This window comes from Ursus maritimus, unplaced genomic scaffold, assembly GCF_017311325.1.
Source record: "Ursus maritimus isolate PB19 unplaced genomic scaffold, ASM1731132v1 scaffold_3, whole genome shotgun sequence".
Lineage (NCBI taxonomy): Eukaryota > Metazoa > Chordata > Mammalia > Carnivora > Ursidae > Ursus > Ursus maritimus.
The window spans coordinates 90,505,897-90,533,214 of NW_024425563.1; the positions used below are offsets into that span (position 1 = coordinate 90,505,897).

Genomic DNA, 27,318 nt, shown 5'->3' on the forward strand with positions numbered 1-27,318 from the left:
TTTTTACAAATTTTGAGGCTGAATCCATGTAGTAAGTGGCATAGTGAGAACACGAAACAGCACTGTTTGAACCAAACAGAACCATTTTGTTATTGACCACTGAGATATATGCCGCCTTCTTCTGAAAAGTTCATTCTGAGACAAATCCATTGAGAAAACACTTACTGGTATGGTGCAGACGTTTTCCCACAACCCTTCTTCCTCCTTCCAGGCCTTTCTGTCCCTGGGAACTCAGCAATGAACTAAACAGAGAAAAATCCCTGCCCTCATGGAGTCTACACTGTAGTGGGATAATAATAGCAATTACTGCACATAAGGAATGTTAGATACTGTTTGTCACTTCATACATATTAAGAGAGAACTGAGGCACAGTGAGGTTAAATCCCTTGTCCATGATCCGTCGCCTGCTGGTTCAGTGACTTGTCCAGGGTTGCCTCCTGGTTCAGTGACTTGTCCTGGGTTGCCCTGCTAGGAAGCAGTGGAGCCAGACTTTGAACCAGGCAGTCTCGCTGTTCTGCCTTTACCACTACATACTCTCTACTATTGCTTTCCTGTGAGAAACGGAAGCTTATGAGAGTGAGTTACATATCTGTACTCCAGACCTGTTGAACATAGGTCTAATCCCATTTGAATTATATGTAATAGAAATTCCTAACAATTTGGAAGCCACAGCTACAGCAGTTCTTTGGTTATTTCTGTCAGAATGGGGAGAGCTCACTATCTGTGCCTGGAAACCCCTTGGATATTTTTAAATAGGGTTGTGATCTGTGACGCTTTGTGTGTCAGAACTGTGGACTGGGAGCCAAGGTTGGGGTTACAGTGATGTTCTTCATTAGGCGTGTCTTGGGTCTACACTGAGACTTGAAGTGGAAAGGCTGTATGGAGACGAGGGAATGTGTAATCTAGGAGATAATTCAGGTGTCAAGTTTATAGGCCTTGATGATGTGGGGAATGAGGTAAAGGACTGAGAAAGATCCCCAAAGTTTCCAGCATGGGCAGATATTTTAGAGTCGATCAGAGTTAGTGATGTTTCCCTTTTTCTGGGCTATATTATATGTTGATATTTTTAACCACAGCAATGCAAACTTTTCAGATACCAACAAACAATAACTGGTCAAAGAGTTTTGTGTGTCATTTATTTCCTATCAAATGCAAATAATATTTAGAGGTAGCTGAGGGTTTGGGACTTTTATGTTTTGAGTGGCTCTGGATTTTGGAACAGCTGTTCTCCACTGGTAAGTAGAGGTAGGTGACCACAAGGCACAGCCCAGACCTTTTAGGAAAGAGCTGGCTATAATTATCTTTAGTAGGATAGAGCTATTGGTCCAAAAATGAAATTTACTTACAATTTCCATCCATAGGAATGCCCTATTCTACTTTCTTTACTTGTTTTGTGAAACAAAACTGTTTAAATTTTTTTTTCATTTTTCTTTTCTTGGTGCAGATACACAGATAGCTTGCAAGAAAGCATAAGGGAGGTGGGGGGGGATGGGCAAAACAGATAAAAAGCATTCAGAGGTACAAACTTCCAGTTATAAAATACATAACTCACAGGAATGAAAAGCACGGCATAGGGAGCATTGTCAATAATATTCTAATTACGTTGCATGGTGACAGATGGTGACTTGTCCTGGTGAGCATTGAGTAATATACAGAATTGTTAAATCGCTCTGTTGTACACCTGAAACTAATATAACATTGAATGTCAATTGTACTTAAATAAAAAAGGAAGCATGAAGGGACAAGCTGGCTAAACTTGCCTCAGAAGGGTGTTGTAATTTATTTGTACCCTCTTTCTGTAAGGAGGAGAGAAGGATGACAGGGCACTGGGAGGCCACATCCAAGGATATTGCTGGTAGAGTGTTCTCTTCTACTCTCTCCACTTGGATGCTGGTGTCTCCTCTCTCTCAACATTAGATCGCATGGCTGATTGTTCATAGAATCCATTTATGAATTTAGCTAGAGGTTTGCAGCGCTGAGGTTTTTAGTCTCTTGCTTTTGTTGCCTGATACTATGATGTAGCTAGGGCCACAGATACCATGTGAAGTCCCCTCCCACCCCATCCCCAGCCAACTTCCTAACCCTGAATTGCTTCCAGAATTACTCTTGTCTTTACTCCTGCTCACAGTGCTTTTGCTCAGGTATCAAAGCATCCTGGTATCCTGTCCATCTACAGTCCTTATGCAATTTCTCCTCTGTTTTGTACTAGGAAACAGAAAAGTTGAATGAGACTGATGGAGGACCCAAATTCTGGTTCTGGAAATCTTTTGTTTTTTTTTGTTTTTTTTGTTTTTTTTTTTTTTTTATGTGCAGTTTATGGATTCTAGAATTACTGACTGTGCCAGGGTACTCTTGGAAAATCTTGCATTTGTGGACTGAGATGTTTGGCCACTTGCTATGTGATAACCCTTCTGGAAAAAGATGGCCTTGAAAAACTGTCACTAGTGTCCCTCGAGTTGGTTACGCATGGTTAGAGAGTTTCATTCCAAGAGGAAAGTTCACACAATTTAAAAGAAAGGGAATGAAAGCAAGAGATGCTTATTTTACTGTTCAGGGAACTATGCACATGTACTACTTTGTGGTAGTAATATTTCTATTACAGAATAGAGGAAGCCTGGCTCCTGATGTTCCAAATGAGAAAAAAAAGGTTTGTAATTGGATATAACTCATTAATTGTCATTGGATGATCAGTCATCACAATTATAAACATCAGGTCACCTCGTCTCTTGGAGAGGCAGAGACCAGGCCATGTCTGTGGAGATTTTCCATGGGTGAGCCTCTATACACCAGACATGCTGTTTGTAGGGGTGGTGACTGCTGTTTGCATGTTTAAAGCAAACATCCAGCAGACACAATAAAACAAAAGTAAAAAATTAAAAAGTCCTTATCTGCAAAGGACTGAAAAAAACCATTGCAGATAATAACTTAATGTAGAAATTAAAAGGGACCTTATTAAAAAAATCCCTTTGACCAAACTTTTTTCCTTAGAATTCTTAATCTTCTCTTCACTGCCTCATAAAAAGTATCAATTAATTAATTAGGACCTTGTAAAGATAAGGAAGTCTACCCTAATCTCTGGCTGGTTTTCATTAGCATAGGAACATGTGGGGGGAAAACCCTTTTTTTCCCCGATTTATTTGAAGGTGGCCTGTATGGTTCTGGTTCAGAATAGTGTGCATGTGATTATCACTCAAGAATGTGCTTCTTAATCCTTTGCACCAATGATGCTTTTAGTGGAAATTCTCCACTAAACGTTGGTGATGTTATCTTCCCTTCAAAGTTTTTCTCTCTCCCCCCACCTCCCGCCCCACCCCCCTCCCCTTGTCCACCCTGCCCCTCCCAGGTTTTGATCTTTATTCTATCTTTCCATAGGTATTTTGATGGGATGTTGAGAGAAAGCATACTGGCCTTGGTGTCTGCTGCCTTGTTAACTCAGAAGTTAGAAGAACCCTGATATTTCATCTGGCTCTAATGATATTCCCAGAGTGTTCCAGATATTTATTTACATCTGGTGCAAAGATAGTGTTAATTAAAAACATAAAGCTGGCTTTGGAACTTGGCTGTATCAGGAGGAAACTTGGCATTGGTTCACAACTTTGTGATAAGTCTGTTACCAAGTACTTTCAGGCTATCGGACCATCAGGCCAAGTGATAGTCCCTGAGTGATGATGGAGGAACAAACTGCTTAATCGAAGTTGCATGTGGAGATGACAAAATCTGAAAGTCTTTAATCACTTCATTAAGGACATTTAACTGAGGGCTGCCACAGAGGATATTTTTATGCAGTGATTTTTCATATAATTTGGGAAGTTTTCTGTTCCTTGCACAGTTCCATAAATAAATAGAAATACCTATTTCCTACAAAATAATGTTATCCTCACCTTGGTTTCTAATTCTAGCATGATAAATTCTTAATTATTTATTTTTGGATTATCCACAGAAATATGTTGAACCTGGGCTGACTCCCCTGATATAAAATGTTGGGAATCATCTTCCTTTGCCCTTGTTTGGATTCTTGAAAGAAAATGTAATTCATCTTAATGTGAGTTTAGTTCAAATAATGAGGAAGATAAGTTTATTGATATAAAATCATAGTTTTATAGTGGGAATACAGTACTGGACTTTTTTTTTTGAGTCAGTGTCTTCACCATTGGTGGAGATACCATAGATGAGTATAGTTAGATCTTCTTTTGACATTTGCCATGCACTTAGAAAAAAAAGCAGCTTTCCTTTAATATTGGGAAGTGTACTTTAAGACTATTGTTCATCAGGCATCTAATTGTAGAATAAACCAGATATTTATATTATCTATGTTTTTCTTTAGTTAAAATATCTGTTATTGCTTTTTGCCAGCCACAAAAGGAATAAATGTTTATTGTGGGAAATTCTGAAAATAGAGGACTATAAAAAAGAAAATAATTATGACTTATAGTGCTACCACCCTGAGATAACTATGTATGATTTTGGTATATTTCTATAATCATTTTTAAATTAAAAAAATTTTAATCTAACACTTACAGTTTCAAAAGAAATAGTTCTGCAAATTTATAATCTTAAACCAAAGGAAAAGACCTTGAATTGGACCTCTGGGAGGATTTGGTGTTTGTTCCCTTGAGCTTGGTAGATAAGTGGATTGATATGTGATTCATGCCTGAGATATTTAGGGAGACAGAGGATGTCTGGAGGGCTGCGGTTTGGGAGCCACTGTGGTCTTGCCAATATTTCCTGTGGATCAGAGTGAGAAAGAGAAAAACACTGTGTGACTGCTTTAGATCCTGTCCAAGGGGGCAGAAGGAAGCTGGTGGTGTACTGATGATGTCTGGGGCTGAGGGGGGAACATAAGTGATTATTAGCTGGAAAAGAGAGAGATTCTCCAGTGTAAAGAGGCCCTGGAGGTGAGAGACCACCGATGGAGTAAGGGAGGTCTTTGAAGAAGCCATTAAAGTACTCTATGAAACAAGTAGGCTTTTAACCCCTGCCAAGGCTAGATCACCATGATAGTACCAATTAACTAAGACATTCCCTGCTGACTGTACTTCTCATTTTCCTCCACCCCCACCCCTTCCGGCATATGCCCAACCATTGATGCATTAGAAACTATGCTCAGCAAATGGGGAGGCTACATACAGTTGGATTCTGTTATTATTGGACACCAATGGTTTTTCTTAAATGCTACTGATTTTCTTGGAAGTAAAATTTACACATAGTAGATATTTATCAATATTGGTGGAATAAAATGTTGTAACTGATTTACTAGAAATTAGATGACTATCCAGGTTCCTGTTTTGAGCACTGTGGTGGGTGTTCTCTTCGTTCCTGAAGTTTTGCTTCAAAGCACTGGACTTAGCTCGTCCTGACCTCTTTATAGCCTTGGTCTTGTGTCTTCACAAGTGATACTCTCATTGCAGCTTCAGGGAGGTATCTAGGAACATTGTGAGGGAGAACAGTGTAGTATAGTGTTTTAAAGTTATTTAGCCTTTTCTTCAAATACCTTATCTAGAAGCCTAACACAGATAAAGCTGGAAGTGCTCAGATCAAAGCAGGGCAAAGAGAGCAGGGGCGTTGTCCACTATACAGTAGACTGTTTGAAATGTTGTCTCTGTCACTTACTGCTTATGTGGCTTTGGATAAGTTACTTACCCTTTCCAAGTGCATTTTTCTCATCTGTAAATTTTAGGGTTATAAGAAAGGGTTATTATAAGGGTTAGTAAAGGGTTATTACAAGGAAGTGTTCAGGAAATGGTAGCTGTTCCTCCTTTGCTGCTGCTGCCTTCCTCTCCTCCTCTTCCTCTTTATCTTCCTCTTCTTCCTCAAGCACAGGGGCAAGTTATGTGGTGTTCAGGTGTGTTTTAGGACTCATTACTTATAGTTTATTATCCCATGTACTTGGATATACATATACTTTTGCTTTAGCCTTCTTTCTGCCTCTGTCTATCATCTATCTATCTATCTATCTATCTAATACTCTATCATCTACCTACATTTTTTATGAACACAATAAGAGTAACAGAAGAGTCCCTTTCTATAACAGGGAAGATCTTTCCTTTTCCTTTATTTATATCAGTGTTGACTCTTGAATTCATGTTTTATTCAATCAGTTCCAGTCCTTTATTATTATTATTTATTTTGCTGCTCAGATTGCCCCAGATATGGTCAGTGGGAATACCTTCAAGATGTCCCCTGTGTCCTTTTGATATGTCCTCACCATTCTTTGAGCACTTCCTAAATTTTTGGCATGAGATGTTCCAGGTTATTCCTGTTTTATGTCCCCCTTCCTCCCCTGTCCTAGTCCTGGAATCGACCATTTCTCCAAGGAGCCCTGGTTCCGTTGAGTGGAGAATTGTATTTAAAAACCAAGGTCTGAGCTCTAGATGTGCTCTTAACTGCAAACTTTTTTAAAGCTTCCTTCAGTTATTCTACAATGATTATTTTCACCAGTGCCATTATATATTATACACTATTTGTCCTGATTTCTTGTTACTTCCCTGCTTTTGGATTTGTTGTATACACATGTATAATACTACGTATTTCCTTGTTTAGGAAACATTGCTTGCCTAGAAGTTTGCACTTTTGGAAAGACTTTAATTGCTCCCAACTTTGGGCAGTTCCAGGATTACTGGATTTTATTTGATATCTTTCTTACTTGGGTTACTGTTACCCTCTTGTTTCATTGATCTCTATTAAATAAAGATGTAGACTGTACTTAATTGAATATTTTTCTCTTGGCAATGAAAGAAGGCTAAAGGTGATTCTTGCTAATTTGTTACTCAGTCGAGTTACCCATTTATCTGGATTTGATTTGAGATGATATTTAGTCTCTCAGAGAGGTCAGTACTGAACATTTTTATGTTCTTTGCCTAGAATGTTCTTTCACAGTCTGACGTAGTGCTGCTATTTGGGGTGTGGGAATCTAACTATAGGGAATTGGTTTTATGTGAGAGTCTGGCTGAATTTTTATTTTCTTTTCTACTCAGAGTATGTTTTATATTTCTGACATTTAAAATTTGATTTTGTACCTGAAAATGAAAAATACATAGCAATAGTAATTCTATTATTCTTTAATGATTTTATGGGACATTTATCAGAATGTGAGCTGCATGTGTCTTATAGAAAATGTTGACTCTTGGGATATAGATATTTATAACTGCTAATATAATTTCTTTATAATAGATCCCATGAAAATATATTTGAATTTTTTTAAATTCTTTTTTAAGAGATTTTATTTATTTATTTATCAGAGAGAGAAAGCACAAGCAGGGGGAGCAGCAAGCAGAGGGAGAAGCAGGCCTAGGACTTTGGGATCATGACCTGAGCCAAAGGCAGACGCTTAACTGACTAAGTCACTCAGGCGTCCCTGTATTTGAATTCTTACTGTGAGGACAAATTCTGCAATTTATTTTCATTATATAAGTCTTTATAATAGTTTTTTTCGTTCTCTACTTGAATAAGTCTTCTGGGATTTAGGATAATTTGTGTGTGTGTGTGTACAAGATTGCAGTGTAGTTAAAGTGGCTTTTAGCAGGATGCATTGACATGATCATGGAAGTCTTTGAAATTGTAGATTCCAGTTCGATGATGGAAGTATTGAAGAGTTTTAATTACTTTTCCATAAAAACATTGTGTATATTATAGACAAGAAAGTATCTTGATACCCACTTATCCCTAACTCCAGTCAGTCCTTTAAAAACATTTATTTTGATAGTTTATGTGAAGAATATCATAGGCATGCATGAAATACTATAAAATACAAAAATATGCAGCAGTCAGGTGACAAATGTTTACATTAAGTGCTTACTGTGTGCTTATTGTTATGTTCACTAGTTGGGGAAACCGAAACCTATGCATAAGGAACAATTCTTAAACAAACATACTTTTATATATTAACATCATCAAACTGGATATTGTAAAACGAAGTGGTAATTCTGTGATAAAGACAGACATCATCAGTGTAAACCTTTTTTTAATTTTGTATTTTCTTAGTATGCTTTTGCCACATGGCAGAATACTGCTTAACTTACAAATTTACTTGCCCTTTCTGACTAGCAACATATGCTTATTATTATTATGTTTTAGATGCTTTAGATGCTGTACAATTAGTCAACCAGTTTTGCTGCCTGTCTGTGATAGAGAGTGAGGGGTCACATTTCAAAGGTTATTGAGACAGCAAACCTAATGATTAATGTATCACATATTTGGTCTTGGAACAATGTATGAACTGTTGATACTCATGGAAATATTTTGTAAAAGTGGTTACACAGTATTGAGTGTCCACAGTTTGATAATAACTTAACAGAATCACGGTGAGTAGCTGTGTGACCTTGGGTGAGGCACTTAGTCTCTCATAATTTCATTTTTCTCCATAGTAATTAAAATACCTAATGTACTTTTCGTGAGACTGCCATGAAGTGATACATACAAAGTTCCAGTACAGTTCCCACCAGCACACAACAGGTGCTCTGTACATGTTAATTATTATTCTTGAATTAATCGTATAAAACAGAAATGGCTAAGAAGGTTCTTCGATAGAATAAAATGCTCCTGTTCAGATGAAGGAGAACCTGATAGGGAAACTGAAATCTGGAGTGTTTGTTCTAGTTTTGCTAATGATTGGCTTTATGACTTTGGACAAGTCACTTAACTTCTGTAGGCCTCAGTTTTCACATCTGTAAGGCAAGAATTTTTACACTAGACCCATTCAGCTTTAATATTCCTTGGTGTACTTTTGGACGTACAAAGTGAAATTTTCATATCATTAAAAATTTATTTTTTGACATTTAATGTAGTTACAGGAAAGTAGAGAGAGTAGTATAATGGTTCTTGAGGTACATGTACAATCACCTCATGGCCAATCTTATTTTGTCCATAATCCCACATATTCTCCGCCCCCCCTCCCCGATTACTTAAAAGCAAATCTCAGGTTTTATATCATTTCATTTCTAAATATTGCAGTATATATCCAAAAGGACTCTTTTTAAAACATTAACACCCACTGTGATCACATGTAAATAAAAAATGACTGTAATTCCTTAATATCATTAAATATGCAGTTGGTATTCAAATTGTCCCAACTCTCTCCCTCTTTCTCTTTATAGTCATTTTGAATTGGGATCCAAATGAAGTCTAGTCATTGCAGCTGATTGATATCTATATATATATATATTTTAAGATTTTATTTATTTGAGAGAGAGAGATGCATACAAGCAGGGGGTAGGGGAATAGGGAGAGGGAGAAGCAGACTCTCAGCTGAGCAGGGAGCCTGATGCGGGCTGAGGACCCTGAGCCCAGGACCCTGAGATCAGACCCGAGCCGAAGGCAGATGCTTAACTGACTGAGGCACTCAGGTGCCCCACAACTGATTGATAAGTTTCTTAAATCTTCTGTAATTTATATGGTTCCTCCTCAGTCTCTTTTTTTCTTGTAACTTGTTTAAAAAAACAGTTTATTGTCTTGTTGAGTTGAATTTTGCTGATACATTCCCATATGTTTAATTTTGTTGTTGTTCTTCTTTAAAAATTGACATCTGTAGGCTTGCTCAGATTTTGTTTTGTTTTGTTTTGTTTTGTTGTTGTTAAGAATATTTCGTAGAAGATGATGTGTAGTTCCACTAGGGGGCACATAAAGGCTAGCTGTTGCTCTCTTTGTGTTGTTAGAAGTCTTTGATGATGCTTGCCTAGATCTATTAATCCATTAAGAATTACAAAGTGGTAATATCCTAATTCTGCCATTGCTTCTTCATATGTTGGTTGGAAAATTTCTATAAAAGGATATCCTCTCATCAACTATTTGATTAGCATTTGATTAGTAAAGGCAAGATAGATGAAATTCTTTCCCTTTATTTAATACCAGTTGTCATAATAATGAATTTATTCCCTCTTGTCTGCCAAGGGTGACTGATGATTTAAAAAAAATATCATTATGAATTCTCAGAATTTAACACATTTGTTGTGTTTCAGTCCATTGTAGCTGTTATTTTTATTCATACTCAAAATGATCTTATCTTTGGCCATTGTGGGCCTTTTCAGGTATGGATTCTGCATTTTTTTTGACATGACCAGTAGTCTTTGATAGCTTCCTTGATTTCTGATATAATAAGATATTCTAGATGAATTTTGTATGTTTCCTGCCCCATCCTGGAATCAGCCATTTCTCCAAGGGATCCTAGTTCCTTTTAGTGGGAAATGGCATTTAGTGACCACAGTCTGGATAGAGGAATGCTCATTGCCACTGGATAGCCTTTTTGGTTCTAGGCCTTTCCAGTGGACAGATAAGAAAATATTAAAAAAAAAAATTAAATCCATCGGGGCGCCTGGGTGGCTCAGTCAGTTAAATGTCTGCTTCAGCTCAGGTCATGTTCCCAGGGTCCTGGGATTGAGCCCTGCATCAGGCTTCCTGCTCAGCAGGGAGCCTGCTGCTCCCTCTCTCTCTCCCTCTGCTGCCTCCCCTGTTTGTGCTCTCTCATTCTCTCGCTCTCTCTGTCAAATTAATAAATAAAACTCTTAAAAAATTAAATAAAAATAAAATCCATCAGTAGTTCATCTATCATTTTAATTCAGAAACATTTTATACATGAGAAAATGAGCAAAGAGAGAAACAAAGTCCAGATTCACTGGACCTTGAAAATGTGGGGGTTAGAGGTGTTGACCCCCCATTGCAGTTAAATCTGCTTATAACTTTTGACCCCCAGAACTTAACTACTAATAGCCTACTTTTGACTGGAAGACTTACCAGTAACATAAACAATCAAATAGCACATATTTTCTATGTTCATATGTATTATATATTGTATTCTTAACATAAGCTAGAGAAAAGAAAATTTTATTAAGAAAATCATAAGAGAATCATATATCTATGGTACTGTGCTGTATTTATTAGAAAAAATGTGTGTGAAAGTGGACCCGCATGGTTCAAACTTGTGTTGTTCAGGTGAACTGTATTTATATGTATTTTGAAGGATTACTTTATTTATTATAAAATATTTTATTGCCTTCTGATCTTCTTTCCGGTAAATAATCTATTGTTGGAGTTTCTGTAGCTGCTGGAATAGTAGTATTACCTATCTAGCGAATAACATGCTGTTAGCTTTAAACATACTCCTGTTTTGTTTTTGATTTCATTAGCAGGATAGATAGTAGTCCTCTTTGAAACCTCTTTCTTTATTGTCCATAATAGCCCATTATCGACTAAGTCTGTATCTTGAAGGGGATTATCTTTACTAGACAGATGGGGGAGGTGAGAGTCACAAGTAAAATGGCACTTACAGAGGCCCAGAGGAATGAAAGAGCCTTGCGTATTTGGAGAGCAGCTATACTAAGTATGAGTTGCTTTGGAGGACTGACAGGAGATAAGGTGTATGGGGTAGTTAGGGGCCAGGTCACAAAAGACTTAGTTTGTCATACTAAGGAATTTTTATCCTGTAGGGCAACTTAATAAGAATTTAATAAGGGAAATGACTTGATCAGAATTACATATTTGAAAGGTCTTTGTAGCCCTGTGAACAATAAACTGAGGCCGGGGGACCAGTAAGTAAGCTATTTCAAGTCATAAGGGCTTAGATGGATTTGAGAGTTATTTAGCAGATCAAAGAAAGAGTCCGTGACCAACTGGATATGGGCAGGAACTGAAGAAGAGTCCAGGATGACCCTTAGGTTTCTGGATTGTGCAGATGTGTGGGTGAAGTTTCATTCAGTGAAGCAATTGTGGAAGAAGGAGCAGTCTGGATCGGTGGCCTGTGAGGGTGACTGAGGTGGGATGATACTTTCTGTTTAGGGCATCTTTACACTTGTGGTACTTTGGATTTTTTGGTAGAGATGTCTGTACACACACAAGCAAACATCTTTATGTATAAGGATTCAGACTTGGGTTAAAATCTTAACTCTGCTACTTCCTATCTGTGTGACCTTGGACAGGTCACTTAACCTTTCTAAGCCTCAGGTTTTATAGCTGTAAAAAGGGATAATTGTACCTAACTCATAAGGTTTTTATGTGAATTAAGTGATAGAGTGAACAAACATCTACCACTGTCTAATGCTTAATAACTTGATAACTAGTCATTATTATTCTAGATAGGGTGTTGTCAGTATCTTGTTTGGGGCTGTGATAAGGATGAAATTCATTAGAGAGAACACTGAGGTTAAGAGAAGGGGCCAAAGATGTATGGACTCTTAGGAAATGTCAGTGGTTAACCCTGGGAAATTTAGTTGCCTGGACCTTCCCATATTGTTCTTCCCCCGAGCCCCAGACAGTTTATTTCAGGTATTACTAGAGGAAGTACAATTTAATTTTTGTTTTATAGCCAGTGGAAGATGTGTTATTTCTATTTCCCTAGCTTATTTATTATATTCATTCCTTTAATACATACTTGCTGAAATACCGTTAGACATTATTCTAAGTGCTGAAGATACCACAGAGAACATACACCTCCATCACAGCTAACATTCTAGAGGAGAGACATATATTCACCTGAAAAGTTAAGTATCAGATGGTGATAAGTACTTCAGGGAGAATGAAAATATGATAAAATGCTAGGGAGTTCCTAGAAACCTATGTTAGATTGGGTGATTAGGGAGTGCCTCTTTGAAGAGGGTGTGTTCAGGATCACATAATCAGTAGTAGCCAGCCGTGTGACGATTGGAAGAAAGAACATTCTAGGTAGTGCAGAGTCTCCAGGATGGAAATAAGCTGTGGGTGTATTCAGAGAACAGCAGGAAGACCAGTGGGACTCAAGATAAAGGGCAGTGGGAAAATCGATGACATTAGTCCAGAGAGCAGGCATGACTAAGACACAAGGATAAAGAGTTTGGATTTACTCTAGGTGACTTGGAAAGTCTGTAGAAAGCATTAGTCAGGAAAGTAGTACACTGATTTACATTTTAGGGAGATCACTGTGATCACAAGAGGCAAGCATGAGGGAGGGAGACCAGAAGCAGGAGGCTAATGACAGAGGCTAGATGAGAGATGCTTTATTTTGTTCCCTGTTCTCTTTTTATGATCAGGCCGAAGCTCCATGCTAGAGCTCTCATTTGCTTGGAAGCCTCACAGCTGTCCTTGAACTGATCCCCCTCAGGAGAGTTATGCTGATAATGGAGGTGCTGTGGGCCTGGAGTGGACAGAGACAAGCAGTGATTGCTTGGTGAGGTCCTTGACCTGCATCCTCAACAAGGGTGCATGAATGGGATTCGAAATATGTTCAGTTATTTTCTTCGGGGGAGAATTCATAGCTTCCTGCCAGTTTGTTGAAGGGCTATTTGGCCCTCAGAAGGTTAACCTTTGATATCATGTTGAGCACTGTGGGAGCTCCTGCTTTCTAAGCGCTTAGGTTAAGGAGAAAAAGAAAGCACAGTTAGACATAATTAAGAAGAAAGATGAGTGAAGCCAGGAGCGAGAAGGCCAGATCATCTGGTATTCGGGGCAAATATTAAAAGAAGAAATCTTTTCCCTTTAGTTTCTTTTCCTCACAATTTTGCTTCTGCCTGTAAATGTTTTGCTTTATAGTCAATGTTCATAAATGCCACAAGATGGCGAGGTTGCTCCTTAAAATGAATGTGAGTAAGGGGGTGGGGGGGAGAGAGAGAAAGAGAGAGAGAGAGAGATTTACTGAGACACACAGAGAGGAGAAAGAAAACGAGGGAAAGAATGAATGAATGTGTAGTGTTCCTCTCTGATTTTCCTTAACCTCCTTAATTTTCCTCACCCCGTTACTTGAACATACAGTAGAACTGACATGCTTAGATTTTTTCTCTTTAATTTGGATTTTGATCATGGTTGTATTGGAATTGTAAAGCTAGAATAACATTAAAAAGAACTATCTGGATCCCATGCTTACAATTTTTTTTTAGCTCTTTTTTTTAGGGTGATTATTGATAAATCACCCTCACATTGCCAACAGAGTAAGCTTTACAAAATAGCATTTGACAATATTAGTTCCCTGCTTTAAAACTTCTATGTATTGTCAGAAACATTTTTGGATAGTCCTGACAGTCAGCATTCAAATAGTTAAGGTTAAGTATAAGATGAATAGGTGGAATAATTTTGACTCCTGTTGTTGTGGGATGGTCAAGTACAATGGTCAAGAAAGAATTCTTGGGAGGTTGCGTGGTGCAACTTAATTACGTTTATTTAAGTAGCACGGGGACAGGACCCATGGACAGAAAGAGCTGGACTTTTTGCTGTATGAAGCTGGTTGTTATATGCTTAGTGCTCAAGGGGGAGGGGACGTGCAGGGAGTATTAGATCATAAATGTCTTCTTCGAATTACTACTTGTAAAATAGTTTTAAAAGATTTCTCTGGTGCTTATCATTCAGCTTGATATGAACTATCAGTGAGATGTACAAGCAGTCATGAGACCCTTTAAGAATGTGGTAACCAGCACATATTTAATCCTTATAGAGACTATGCAGGCTATAGGTCAGCCTTCTGGGCTAAAGACGAATATTTTTCTGCTTCTATCTCTCATCAGTATTATAAAATACACACACACACACACATACATACATATGTGTGTGTGTGTGTGTATATATGATTAATTTATTTTATTGTCAACTTTTTCTCTAAAATGAACAAATACAAGTTTCCAAGTACAAAAACTTTTAATTTTTATGTGTTATTAACAACATAATTGCAATGCTTAGAATATTTATTCTCATCATTTCAACATACCTCAAGGCAGTTTCTTTTTGTTATTCTCCATATTTTGTGGAAAGGGTAAGCTACTATATTATTAGTATATTGATTAATGCATGTTTATTAATGAAGTATATTTAGCTCTCAAAGTAAAATGCGCTTTGCTTATGCTGTCTTATCAAGTAAAATCCTCATAAGAAATCTACGTGATAAAAATTGAATATTGCCATTTTACAGATGAAGACATGGAGGAGGTTCAGGGAGATCAGATAAATTGTCAAAGATTTAGTAGTTCACACAGCAATAATTTGAATCCAGGCTTTTTTCAATCCTGAAACTCATCCTTATTCACTGTGCCATACTACCTCCATGAGAAAAACTATATTTCTTTTTATTTTTAAAAATTTAATTAATTAATTATTTTCGAGAGAGATAGTATGCGCACACCTGAAGTAGGGGGAGGGGCAGAGGGAGAAGGAGAGAGAGAATCTTAAGCAGGCTCCACGCCCGTCCAGCGCAGAGCCTGACGCTTGATCTGACGACCGTGAGATCATGACCTGAGCGAAATCAACACTCGGTTCCTTAACTGACTGAGCCACCTTGGTGCCCCTATTTCTCTTTAAAAGAAGTACTTGGAAGTTGTAATTTAAAGTAATTAGGTATTTATGCCTCCTCTTTGTTGTAAACTGAACAAAAGAATTTGTATCACAAGGCAACTATTATGGTGTACTTTTATTTAGCAAGTTGTTTGTTTTTCTGAGCATTTTTTCCTGCAGGCCTTTATTTAGAAGACTCCCTTTAGAGTTGTGCTGATGATGAGGGGCCTGGATTTATCCCCTTTGAGGGATTTGGGCTCCTGGCCAGATTCCTGAGCACCTGATTTTCCTCTCTGAGAGCGGACTGAAACTTAATTCCTTCTCTTGACTTCCTGTTGAGATAACAGGTGGTTCGCTGAACACAGGGTTCCTGTATTATGGTGGAGCTTTTCTCTGCTCCAGGGGGCCTGTTTAATGCTGGAGATACGGGTGGTTTAAAAACTGTTGTGTAGAATACTGGAAGCTTAGTCTAGGGTGCCCTTTACAGTTGTAAACTAGCTGCCCTGGAATATGAATTCATTCCTAATGCTTGGTTTTTAATTTCTGTGTTTATGGAGAATGTTGCCTTACACTTTGTTTCCCATTATGTTCCCTTCATATCCCATTTTTGCTTATCTAAAGATTTAAAAAGTAACAGTTCAGAATTTACAGATTTTGTTTTTGCAATTGGAATACAAACATGGCAGAATCTAGGATTTTGTGTGACTGTTTTTACCTGAATCAAGACTTTTTTTTAATGGTTTTACTTTGTTTTTCATACAATAGTTTTAACTGAAAAATAAATGTAGTGGAAAGAAGATTGTCTATGAATAAATAATTATGGAAGTTGCTAATGGATTTATTATATGATTTTCTCTACTTTTATGTGTGAAACTTTCCATAATAATGCATAAAGGAGATGTTGTGACATCTTTTCTGTCATCGGTAATGATAAATATAATTTAATCTTGAACTGTTTTAATTTCTTAATGCTAAGTGATAATTTTATCTGGGGATTTTGTTTTAATATCTTTATTTTTTTCTTTATTCCCAAGCTGCATGAAAAATAAATGACAAAATTGTGTATATTTAAAGTGCACAACGTGTTTCTATATCTATGCTATTTTGTATAATGCTACAGTGAATATAGGAGTCCAGATACCTTATGGAGATACTGATTTCATTTATGTGGGATATGTATACCCAGAAGTGGGATTGCTGGAACACAGGGTAGTTCCATTTTTAATTTATTTTATTGAGGAATTTTCATAATGTTTTCTGTAATAGCTATACCAATTTACATTCCTACCAATAGTGCTCAAGAGTTCCATTTTGTTCCATGACCGTGCTAACATTTGTTATCTCTTGTCTTTGATAATAGCCATCCTAACAAGGGTGTGGTGATATCTCACTGTGAGTTTGATTTGCATTTCCCTGATGACTAGTGAAGTTGAGCTCCTTTTCATGTACCTATTGGTCTTTTGTTATGTCTTCTTTGGAAAAATGTTTATTCAGGTCCTTCACCCATTTTAAAATCAGATTATTTGATTTTTTTGTGCTATTCAGTTTTATGAGTTCCATATACATTTTGGATGTTAACCCCTTATCACATACATGGTTTGCAAATGCTTTCTCCCATTCTGTAGGTTGCCTTTTCATTTCTGATTGTTCCCTTTGCTTCACAGAAGCCTTTTAGTTTAATGTAATTCCATTTGTCTATTTTTGCCTTTGCTTTTGGTGTCATCCAAAAATTATTGCCAAGGCCAGTGTGAAGGAGCTTTCTCTTTATGTTTTCTTCTAGAAATTTTCTGGTTTCGTATATTACATTTAAGTCTTTAAACCATTTTGAGTTGATTTTTGTGTATAGCGTAAGATAGGGATCCATTTCATTCTTTTGCATGTGGATATCTGTTTTTTTCCAGCACCATTTATTGGACAGACTGTCCATTACCATTGTGTGTTCTTGGTACTCCTGTTAAAGATTAGTTGACCATATATGCATGGATTTATTTTTGGGCTCTGTATTCTGTTCCATTGGTCTATTTGTCTGTTGTTATGCCAGTACCACATACTGTTTTGATTACTGTAGCTTTGTAATATTTTTTGAAATCAAGAAGTGTGATGTCTCCAGCTTTGTTCTTTTACTTACAGTAGCTTTGGCTGTTTGGGGTCTTTTGTGGTTTCATATATATTTTAGGATTATTTTTCTAATTCCATAAAAAGTGCATTGGGATCTTCATAGAAATTGTGTTGAATCTGTAGATGGGTTTGGGTAGTGTTGACATTTTGACAATGTTAATCTTCCAGTCCAAGAGCACGGTAATCTTTCCATTTAATGTGTCTTCAGTTTCTTCCGTTATTGTCTTATAATCTTCAGTGTATAGATATTTTATCTTTTTGGTTAATATATTACAAATATAGTTTTTAAAGATATTATTTATTCATTTGAGAGACAGAGAGAGCACAAGCAGGGGGAGAAGAAGAGGGGGAAGGAGAAGCACACTCCCTGCTGAGCTGGGTGCACGATGTGGGGCTCGATCACAGGACCTGGAGAGCATGACCTGAGCCGAAGGCAGATGGTTATCTGAGCCACCCAGGTCCCCTGATATTTTATTGTTTTTGATACTGTTATAAATGGGATTGCTTTCTTAATTTCTCTTTCATATAATTTGTTGTTAGTGCATAGAAATGCAACAGATTTTTTAAAAATTTATTTATTTGATAAAGAGTGTGAGAGAGAGCATGAGTGGGTGGAGGGACAGAGGGAAAGAGAAAATCTCAGGAAGACTTCCCACTGAGCACAGAGCCCAACATGGGGCTCGACCACAACCCAGAGATCATGACCTGAGATGAAACCAAGACTCAGATACTCAACTGACCGAATCCCTGAGGCACCTCAAATGCAGCAGATTTTTGTATATTGATTTTGTATCCCAAAATTTTACTAAATTTCAGTTTTTTGATGGAATCTTAAGGGTTTTCTATATGTAGGACCATGTCATTCAGAAACAGACAGTTTTACTTCTTCCTTTCTGATTTGGATGCATTTTATTTCTTTTTCTTGCTTAATTGCTTTGGGTAGGTCTTCCAATACTGTGTTGAATAGAAGTGGTGAGAGTAGGTACTATTGTTTTGTTCCTGATTTTAGAGGAAAAGCTTTTAGCTTTTCTCCATTTGGTATGGTGTTAGGTCTGGGTTTGGCATATATGGACTTTATTATGTTGTGGTACATTCCCTCTATACTCAATTTGTTGACAGTTTTTATTATAAATGAATGTTGAATTTTGTCAGGTGCTTTATCTGTATCTACTGAGATGATCATATGGTTTTTTCCTTCATTTTGTTGATGTGATATATCACATTGATTGATTGTGGATGTTGAACCATCCTTGCATTCCTGGAATAAATCCACTTGATCATGGTGTATTTAAAAATGTTCTGTTGAATTTGGTTTGCTAATTTTTGCTGAGGACTTTTGTATCATCAGGGTTATTGTCCTGTAATTTTCTTTTCTTGTAGTGTCCTTGTTGGTTTTAGTGTCAGGATAATGCTGGTCTTGTAAAATGAGTTTAGAAACATTCCCTTCTCTTCTATTTTTTGGAAGTATTTGAGAAAGATTGATATTAAATCTTCTTAAAATATTTAGTACAGTTCACCAGTGAAGCCATTTGGTCTTGGACTTTTGCATTTTAGGATGTTTTTGATTACTGATACAATCTCCTTACTAGTAATTGCTCTATTCAGATTTTATATTTCTTCATGATTCATTCTTGGTAGGTCATATGTAGAATTTATCCATTTATTGTAGGTTGTCTGGTTTGTTGTTGTATAGTTGTTCATAATAGTCTCTTATGTCCTTTTTATTTCTGTGGTATCAGTTGTAACTTGTCTTTCATTTCTGATTTTTCTTATTTGAGTTCTGTCTCTTTTTTTCTTAATTATCTAGCTAAAGATTATTTTGTTAATTTTTTCATATTTGTTCTGATCTTTGTTATTTCCTTCTGTCTGCTAACTTTGGGCTTAGTTGGTTCTGTTTTTCTAGTTCCTTGAGGTGTAAAATTAGGTTGTTTGAGATCTTTCTTTTTTTCTCATTGTAGGCATTTGTCACTATAAACTTCCCTCTTAGAATGGCTTTTACTGTATCTTACAAGTTTTGTTAAGTTGTATTTTCATTTTCATTTGTCTCAAGATTTTTTTTGGTTTATCTTTTGATTTCTTCTTTGATCCATTGGTTTTTTTCAGGGGCATGTTGTTTAATCTCCATGTATTTGTGAATTTTCCAACTTTCTTCTTATACTTGATTTCTAGTTTGATACCTTCATGATCAGAAAAAGTGCTTAAGAAGGTTTCAGTCTTCTTAAATTAATTAAGACTAGTTTTGCAACCTAACATATGGTTTATCCTAGAGAAGTTTTCATGGATATGCTTGAGCAAAATGTGTATTTTGCTGCTTTTGGGTGGAATGTTCTATAAATGTCTGTTAAATCCATCTGGTTTAATGTGTAGTTCAAGTGCAATGATTTCGTACTGATTTTCTTTCTTTATTACCTACCCATTGTTGAGAGTGAGTTATTCAACTCTACTGTTAATGTATTGCTCTCTATTTCTCCCTTCATGTCTATTAATATTTGCTTTAAATATTTAGTTGCTTCTATGTTAGGTTCATAAATATTTACAAATATTATATCCTCTAATTGGATTGACTTTTTTAATCATTATGTAATGCCCTTCTTTGTCTCTTATTAGAATCTTTGGCTAAAAGTCTATTTTACTTGATATAAATATAGCTACCCCTGCTTTCTTTTGGTTCCATTTGCATATAATATTTTTTTCTATCCCTTCATTTTCAGTCTGTGTACTTAAAGCTGAAGTAAGTCTCTTGTAGGCAGCATGTAGTTGGGTCTTTTTTTAAAATCCATTTAACTACTCTATGTCTTTTGATAGGAGAATTTAGTGCATTTGCTTTAAAGTAATTATTGATAGGTATGGACTTTCCTATGTAATTTTGTTAATTCTTTTCTGGTTGTTTTGTAACTGTTGTTTCTTCCTCTTTCGTTTTCTTCTTTTATGATTTGATGATTTTCTGTGGTGGTATGCTTAGATTTCTTTCTTTTTTGTATATCTGCTATAGGTTTTTGCTTTGTGCTATCATGAAGCTTATGTAAAACATCTTATAACAGTCTATTTTACTTTTCTTTTTTTTTTTTTTTAAGATTTATTTCTTAGAGAGAGAGAGCACACAGGGGCAGAGGGAAAGGGAGAGACAGTCCTAAGGAGATTCTCGCCGAGTGTGGATCCTGATTCAGGGCTTGATCTCTTGACTCTGAGATCATAACCTGAGCTGAAACCAAGAGTTGGACACTCAACTGACTGCTACTCAGGCACCCCATAACAGTCTATTTTAAGCTGATAATAACCTAACTTGGGTGTATACGAAACTTCTGAATTTTTACATTCTCCCCTGACATTTTAAGGTTTTGATGTCACAATTTACATTTTTTAATGTATCCATTAAGAAATTACTGTCATTATGGGAGTTCTTAATAAACTTTTGTCTTTTAACTTTTATATTATAGTTATATAAGTGACTTACCCACCACCATTACAACATTAGAACATTTTGAATTTACCTATATATTTACCTTTTCTGGTGGGTTTTATACTTAGATATGTTTTAATGTAACTAATTAGCACTCTTTCATTTCAGCCTGAAGAACTCCTTTTAACATGTCTTATAAGGGTGGTCTAGAGGTGATGAGGTCCTCCAGCTTTTGTTTGTCTGGAAAATTCTCTATCTCTTCTTTGATTCTGAAGGATAACTCTGTTGGATAGAGTGTCCTTGGCTGGCAACATTTTTATTTCAGCACTTTGAATATCTCATTCCATTCCCTTCTGGCCTGCATGGTTTTTGTAAAATCTACTGATAGACTTATGACAGTTTTCTTGTATGCTTTTCTCTTGCTGGTTCTCTCTTTGTAACTTTTGACAATTTAATTATAATGTGTCTGGGTGTGAATCTCTTTAGATTCATCTTATTTGGTACTTTTTGGGCTACCTGGATCTGGCTATCTTGTTTTTTTTTTCAGATAAGGGCAGTTTTGAGGCATTTCTTTAAATAAGCTTTTGCCTCTTCCTCTCTCTCTCTTCTTCTTCTAGGACCTCTTTGATGAGTATATTGGCCTTTTTGATCATGTCCCATAAGTTCCTTAAGCTATCTTCACTCTTTTTCCTGTTTGCTCCTCTGATTGGATATATTCCACTGCCTGTCTTCTAATTTCCTACTTTTCTTCCAGTTGATCTAGTCTGTGGTTGAGTGTCTCCATCGAATTTTTCACTTCAGTTATTATATTCTTCAGCTCTATGATTTCTGTGGTACTTTTTAATAATTTCTCTCTCTTTGTTGAAATTGTCACTTTGGTCATGCATTGCTTTCCTGTGAAATTCTCACTTTATTCATGCCTTGCTCGTCTGATCTTGGTAAACATTTTTGTGATTGTTATTTTGAGCTCTCTATCAGATAAATAACTTATTTCCATTTCCTTCAGATCAGTTTCTGGAGATTTACCTTTTTCTTTTGTTTGGAATTCCACATATTCCTGTTTCTCCATTTTTCTTTGATTCTCTGTTTTCTGTGTATTAGCTAAAACAGCCACCTCTCTCAGTCTTGGGACTGGTCTTGTGTAGGAGATGAATCTCATCAATCAGCCTGGTCTGAGCTCCAGGTTCCCTCAAATCTTTATGATTGCCTTTGTTCTTAGTGGCTTCTAGGGGTTGAGGGTGTGCCAAGATCCATTAATGTCCCCAGGGGGATGATAGCAGTTAGCACCTAGGTGCAGGTTGATTAGAAGCTGGACCTTAGACAATGAGCTGGGAAAGTATGCAGTCAGACCCTTCTGGGGAGTAAGTGAGAGACAGGTGTTTTTGCCTTCTTCACTGAGCCCAGATGTATAGCCATGGAGTTTGCTATTCAAAAACTACTACTTTGTTTGGTATAGCCCTGTGGGACTTGTGAATGCAAAACCCATTGTCTGTCGGAGCCAGATGATCTGGGGTCCCATCCCTTGGGCAGTAGGTGCAAAAGCTGGTGTGCCAGACATGTGTAGAAGCTCTTTCCAGAGAGACTCTGTTGACCTGGTATTGTTGGAGTGAGCTTGAGTGTGACCCACCAGCTCTTTTGGGTTCCAGGTGGGATTGTAGTCAGCACCTAGGTGTATGTTAATTACTGTCCAAATCCTCATGTAGCAGCTTGTAAAGTATGCAGTGAGACCTTTGGATGGATGGTTTTGTCTGATCCTTCTGTGCTGATCCCTGGGAAGATAGCTGTGGTTAGTGCTCGTGTACCTGTCAACAACTTCTTTTTCTGTTTGTTATAGTCCGATGGGACTTGTGAATGTAAGCTCTGCTGGGTCTCAGAGCTAGGTGCTTTGGGGGCCTGTCCCTCAGGTGGGAGCCTTAAAAGTTGGGGCACCAGATATGTGGTCCAAACCCTTCACTCCTTGAGGAGAAGCTGGGAGTTGAGGGTTCCCTCCTGATTTTATAGTGTTATGCCTGGAGTGGGGTTTAAACACCTATTTAGATGTGGGTATTTTCTCTATCACCAAATTATAGGAGTCAAACAACTAGTTCTGGATTTTTCTCAGAGGGAGTTGCTCGACGTGGAGCTATACATTTGTTGTGTCTGTGGGAAGAGAAAAATTCAGGAACCTCCTGTATTGCCATTTTGGTAAAAAACAAAACAAAACAAAAACTTCTTTAGTTTCTTTATTAATTTAGTTGTTGTAGATTATTTGTTTTTTTAAATTATTTTATGTGACAAGTATTTATTCATTTATTCAATGAATGTTATTGAATACTTCTCTAGATGCTGTGAATACAGCAATGAATCAAATAGAAAAAAGTTCTGGAGCATACATTTTGGTAGGGGAGGAGACAGAAAATAAATCAGTAAAACACATAGCTGTATTATGTATCTTGTAATAAGTGTTACAAAGACAAATGTAGTCAGGTAAAGGGGATTAAGAGTGAGAAACGAGAGTGCTCTTTTATAAAAGTTCTCTGGCGAAGGTCTTTCTGGTAAGGAAATGTTTGAGTGCAGATTTGGAGGATGTGAGGGAGTGTGAGGTGTGTGGATATATGGAGTGAAATAGAGGGAGAGTGTTCCAGGTGCCTGGAGAAGCAAGCGAAGGCCCGGAGGCACCCCTTTTTGATCTTTCTAAAGTGAGGTATGTAGGAAATTTCAGCTAATAGCTGATGGCTGTGGAAGGTTTTTCATGTATCCTATCTCTGGTTGATAACATAGGATACGGGGACAGATTCGTGTAGTACCTGAAATAACCTGTATTGTTCAACAATAAGTGCCAGGACTGAGGGGAGCAGGAGAAACCATTGTGTTCTCTTGATTTTTGTTGATGGCAAAAAAAAAAAAAAAAAAGAAAAAAGAAAAAAGAAAAATACCTTCACCTTCTTTTTGTAATCTTAAAAAGCACTGTTAGTTCATGTAATCATATTATTTATGTTCAAAAATTTAGTTGGAGCGCCTGGCTGGCTCAGTGGGTTATGTCAAATAAATAAATAAATAAATAAATAAATAAATAGAATCTTTAAAAAAATTTATATTTCTATCTGTCTATCTATCTATATATCTGAGAAAATATGTGAACAGAATCCAGAGAGACACTATTTTATTTTACTTGGTATATTGTTTTGTATAGAACAAGAGTAGTGTATATGAATGGAGTCTGGGAGGTAAGATTAAATGAGTGAATCAGGCATAAAGTAGTAAGAGTTGTGGAGGAATGACAAGTTAGAGAATTTATTTCCCTGTGTATAGGGAAGAGCTGTTACTTAACTCTAATCGTTTGTTGTGTGGGCCTAGTTTTGAACTTATTTTCTGAATTTTCAAGAAAAGCCAGAAATTTGCATTTTATGTGCTATCTCCTGTTTTTTAAAATGTTGGAAACTAAATAAAAATGAAATTCAGGACACTCTTCAGGCCAGACAGAACATTCATCCAGGTGGGATCTGGCCCTCAAGTTACCAGTTTGCAACCTTTTGGGGCATAAGATCATAAATAATTTTTATTGCTTCCTTTTCAAAGGATGCCATCAATCTCATAGTAATAAATTGCAGCAAGATTTCTGGCCACAGAAGATTTTAACACATCATTGTACTCTTGCTCTCCCTGCATGATGCTGACTATGTCTATTCATCTCATTTTAGGGTATGGTCAGACAGGTCCACTGTCTCAGCGAGCTGGTTATGATGCTGTTGCCTCTGCTGTTTCTGGTCTGATGCATATCACAGGGCCTGAGGTAGGTATCATTCTTTAGAATATTCATAAATTTCCTCCTGTTTATTCCAAAGGGATTTTCCTATTCACTAACCTATAAGCTTAAATTTGAGTTGATTTTAGAAAGAAGCTAGGGGAAGTGAATTCTTACCGAAAATGGATGTGTTTATTACAAATGTACTTGAGGTTAAATGTTAATATGGCCCCATGGAAAATAACAATTTTTTTTGGCCCCATGGAAAATAACAGTTTTTTTTAGCAAGAAGCAACAGATCAATTAATGAACACTTGATCTGTTTTGGTATTATAATTTTGCATTTGTATCATAATTATTCAAGCTTGGTATAGGCACCTGGGTGTGACTTCTGAATATTCCTTCTGTGAAGTAGAATGGCTGACTAGAGCAGACCACATATGCCCATTTCTATCAGAGTACCTCATGTGTACACAGTAGAGGGTCTCATTTCCCTCTGGAATATTAATAGGTAGTTATGGGTTTTAAAATTTGTTACTTAAAGCCTCAGGCGGATGGTGTCTGATTGTTACATACATTAGGTCCTGACAGTGGGAGAATTATTTGATTTTAGAGCAATCCTTCTTTATTAATAATAGGTTGGGAATTTCTTAAGAAATACACAGATGGCTAAAATGTGTTTGCTTATTAGATTGAAGGCAGACTCTTAGGAAACGGACTCTTCGAGAAAACGGTGAGAATGGCATGAAAGTTAAAGAAAAGTGTGATTCCCAGTTTGTTTCTCAGAGTCCATAGTCTCTCGTGGTTCTGGGGGCTTCAGGAGTAAGGGGGTGGGGGACTGGGATAGGCCGGTGATGGGTATTAAGGAGGGCACATATTGCATGGAGCACTGAGTGTTATACACAAACAATGAAGCATGGAACACTACATCAAAAACTAAGGATATATTGTATGGTGACTAACATAACATAATAAAAAATTAAAAAAAAATAAAAGTGTGAGAGCCTAATAAATAAAAATAATAAAAGACACCCATTTCCAAAACAGTTTGGATTGGTAGGCGTAAAACCTTTTTCCACTTAGGTGTTCCTTCCCTGAATCACTTGCGTCAGTGAGTTCTTTAGGAAATACGGCTGCAGTTCTGGGATGAATGGAGACAGAGTGACCGTGAGTCTTTTGCAGCCTTTACTTCTTTTTGTCAATTTTAAAGCAGCTGGTGGGATTTCGCTGACTTGAAATACAAGTATTTGTACTTTCATTGTCTGTTTCATTTTCATGAGTCTAAGAAGAAAATGTGTGACCTTTCCTTAAAACATTTAAGGGCACCAGCTTTCTTTCCATCCGCTGGGAGAATGGAGCATGGATCTCTCTCTCCGCTCTATTCCATAGAAGTGTTTGTGTGTACAAAACATGATTATTGTGAGTGGTTTTATTTTAAGAGTTCTGAACTCAACTGTGAATATGTGAAAAGATCTCCAGGCTATTCAATTTGTATATTCACATGTTAAAATGAATTAACTCAGAAACCACTGTTGAGAAGGATTACTGTGTTTCCTTTCCTGTGCTGCACTCTACTCTCACGGGGATAACCGCACAGCGTGTGCTCAACCCCGTCATTTGTCAGCCACTCATGGCCTTTCTCTCTTCTGTTATCCTACTTGGGAGATTTTTGTCCTAGCTAAGCAAATGATAACAGCATTGATTGAGGGCTTACTAGGTGCCCAGCACTATTTCATAGACTTTACATGTATTAAGTAAACTTAACTTCCGTACACCATATTTCTTTCACGTGAACACACCCTTATGTCTTAATTCTTCGATCCAGTGACTGGTTATTACACATACTCCTGTATGCTGGGAACTGGCAGGCACTGGTGATACAGTGGGCGACGGGGTAGGCACAGTTCTTAAGCGGAGAAAACAAACATTAACAGAAAGTAAACTTTAGATACAAATAAAGGGAACTCCGGAAAAGGGCTCGATATACTATTAACATATGTCACAGTGTGCCTCAGACCATTTTCATACTTCCAAAATTCTCTGCAAAGTGCGGTTTGACAACCAGGGATAAAAGCAGAAGTGAAGAGAATTGGGCCATGTTGGGAGTTCCCCTTAAGAGAACTCCCCATTATCAGCAATGTATTATAATCCTTGTGGCAGAGGAGGGATCACTTCTGAAAGTCCTGGCTAATATTGTCAACTAGCCAGTGCAGATGCATTATTGCCAGTTATATCACGCTACTGGGGAACTTTTATCGACCTGCACCCGTGTGTATTTGTGCCATAGCGTAACTCCATCTTGTCAGATGACTGATTGAAACCCAGGCTTCTCCATCATTATCCTGAGGCTTCTCCACATCACCCTGTACAATCCAGCCCAACCTTGCCAGAATGGATGGTCGGGGAGGGGTTCTCTGAGGACCAGATGTTTAAGGTGGGACCCCGTTAGGCATTAGGCTGGTGACCAGAGGGTATCGCCATGCATGGTGTCTATCTGTTGGACAGTCTGGTAGGTTTGAGGAGCCAAAGGAATGCCAATGTCACTGGGTTGTTGTGAGCTGGCAAAGAAGGGAGAAAATTAGGTTGGAGAGGTAGGTCGTGGGAGCCGAACTTACTGTTTAGGGACTTATTATATTACTTAAAAGTTTGATAAGAGAAGACACATTAGTATATATACACATTTTTTTAGTGACGATCTAATATATTTCTGCCTAGAAAATGAGTGATAGTACCACAAATAGACTAGTATCATGAGGAAAAAACCCTCAAAATTCATGTTTGTTTGTTTTTTTATAACAGGATCATATTGTAGTTTTTATCCCAAAGGGGCATCATCTAAGTAGATAATATAGGATAAAAT

At 37.1% G+C, this 27,318-nt stretch overlaps 1 protein-coding gene across 3 annotated transcripts in view; it reads left to right on the forward strand.

The window, feature by feature from the left end:
* Positions 1-27,318, forward strand: part of SUGCT (succinyl-CoA:glutarate-CoA transferase) — a 678,964-nt gene that overhangs the window by 58,866 nt on the left and 592,780 nt on the right. For all 3 annotated transcript variants that reach the window (XM_040644425.1, XM_040644422.1, XM_040644424.1), the window contains one exon: positions 24,415-24,506. In XM_040644425.1, coding sequence (XP_040500359.1) covers positions 24,415-24,506 — 92 coding nt within the window. The remainder of the gene's footprint in view (positions 1-24,414; positions 24,507-27,318) is intronic.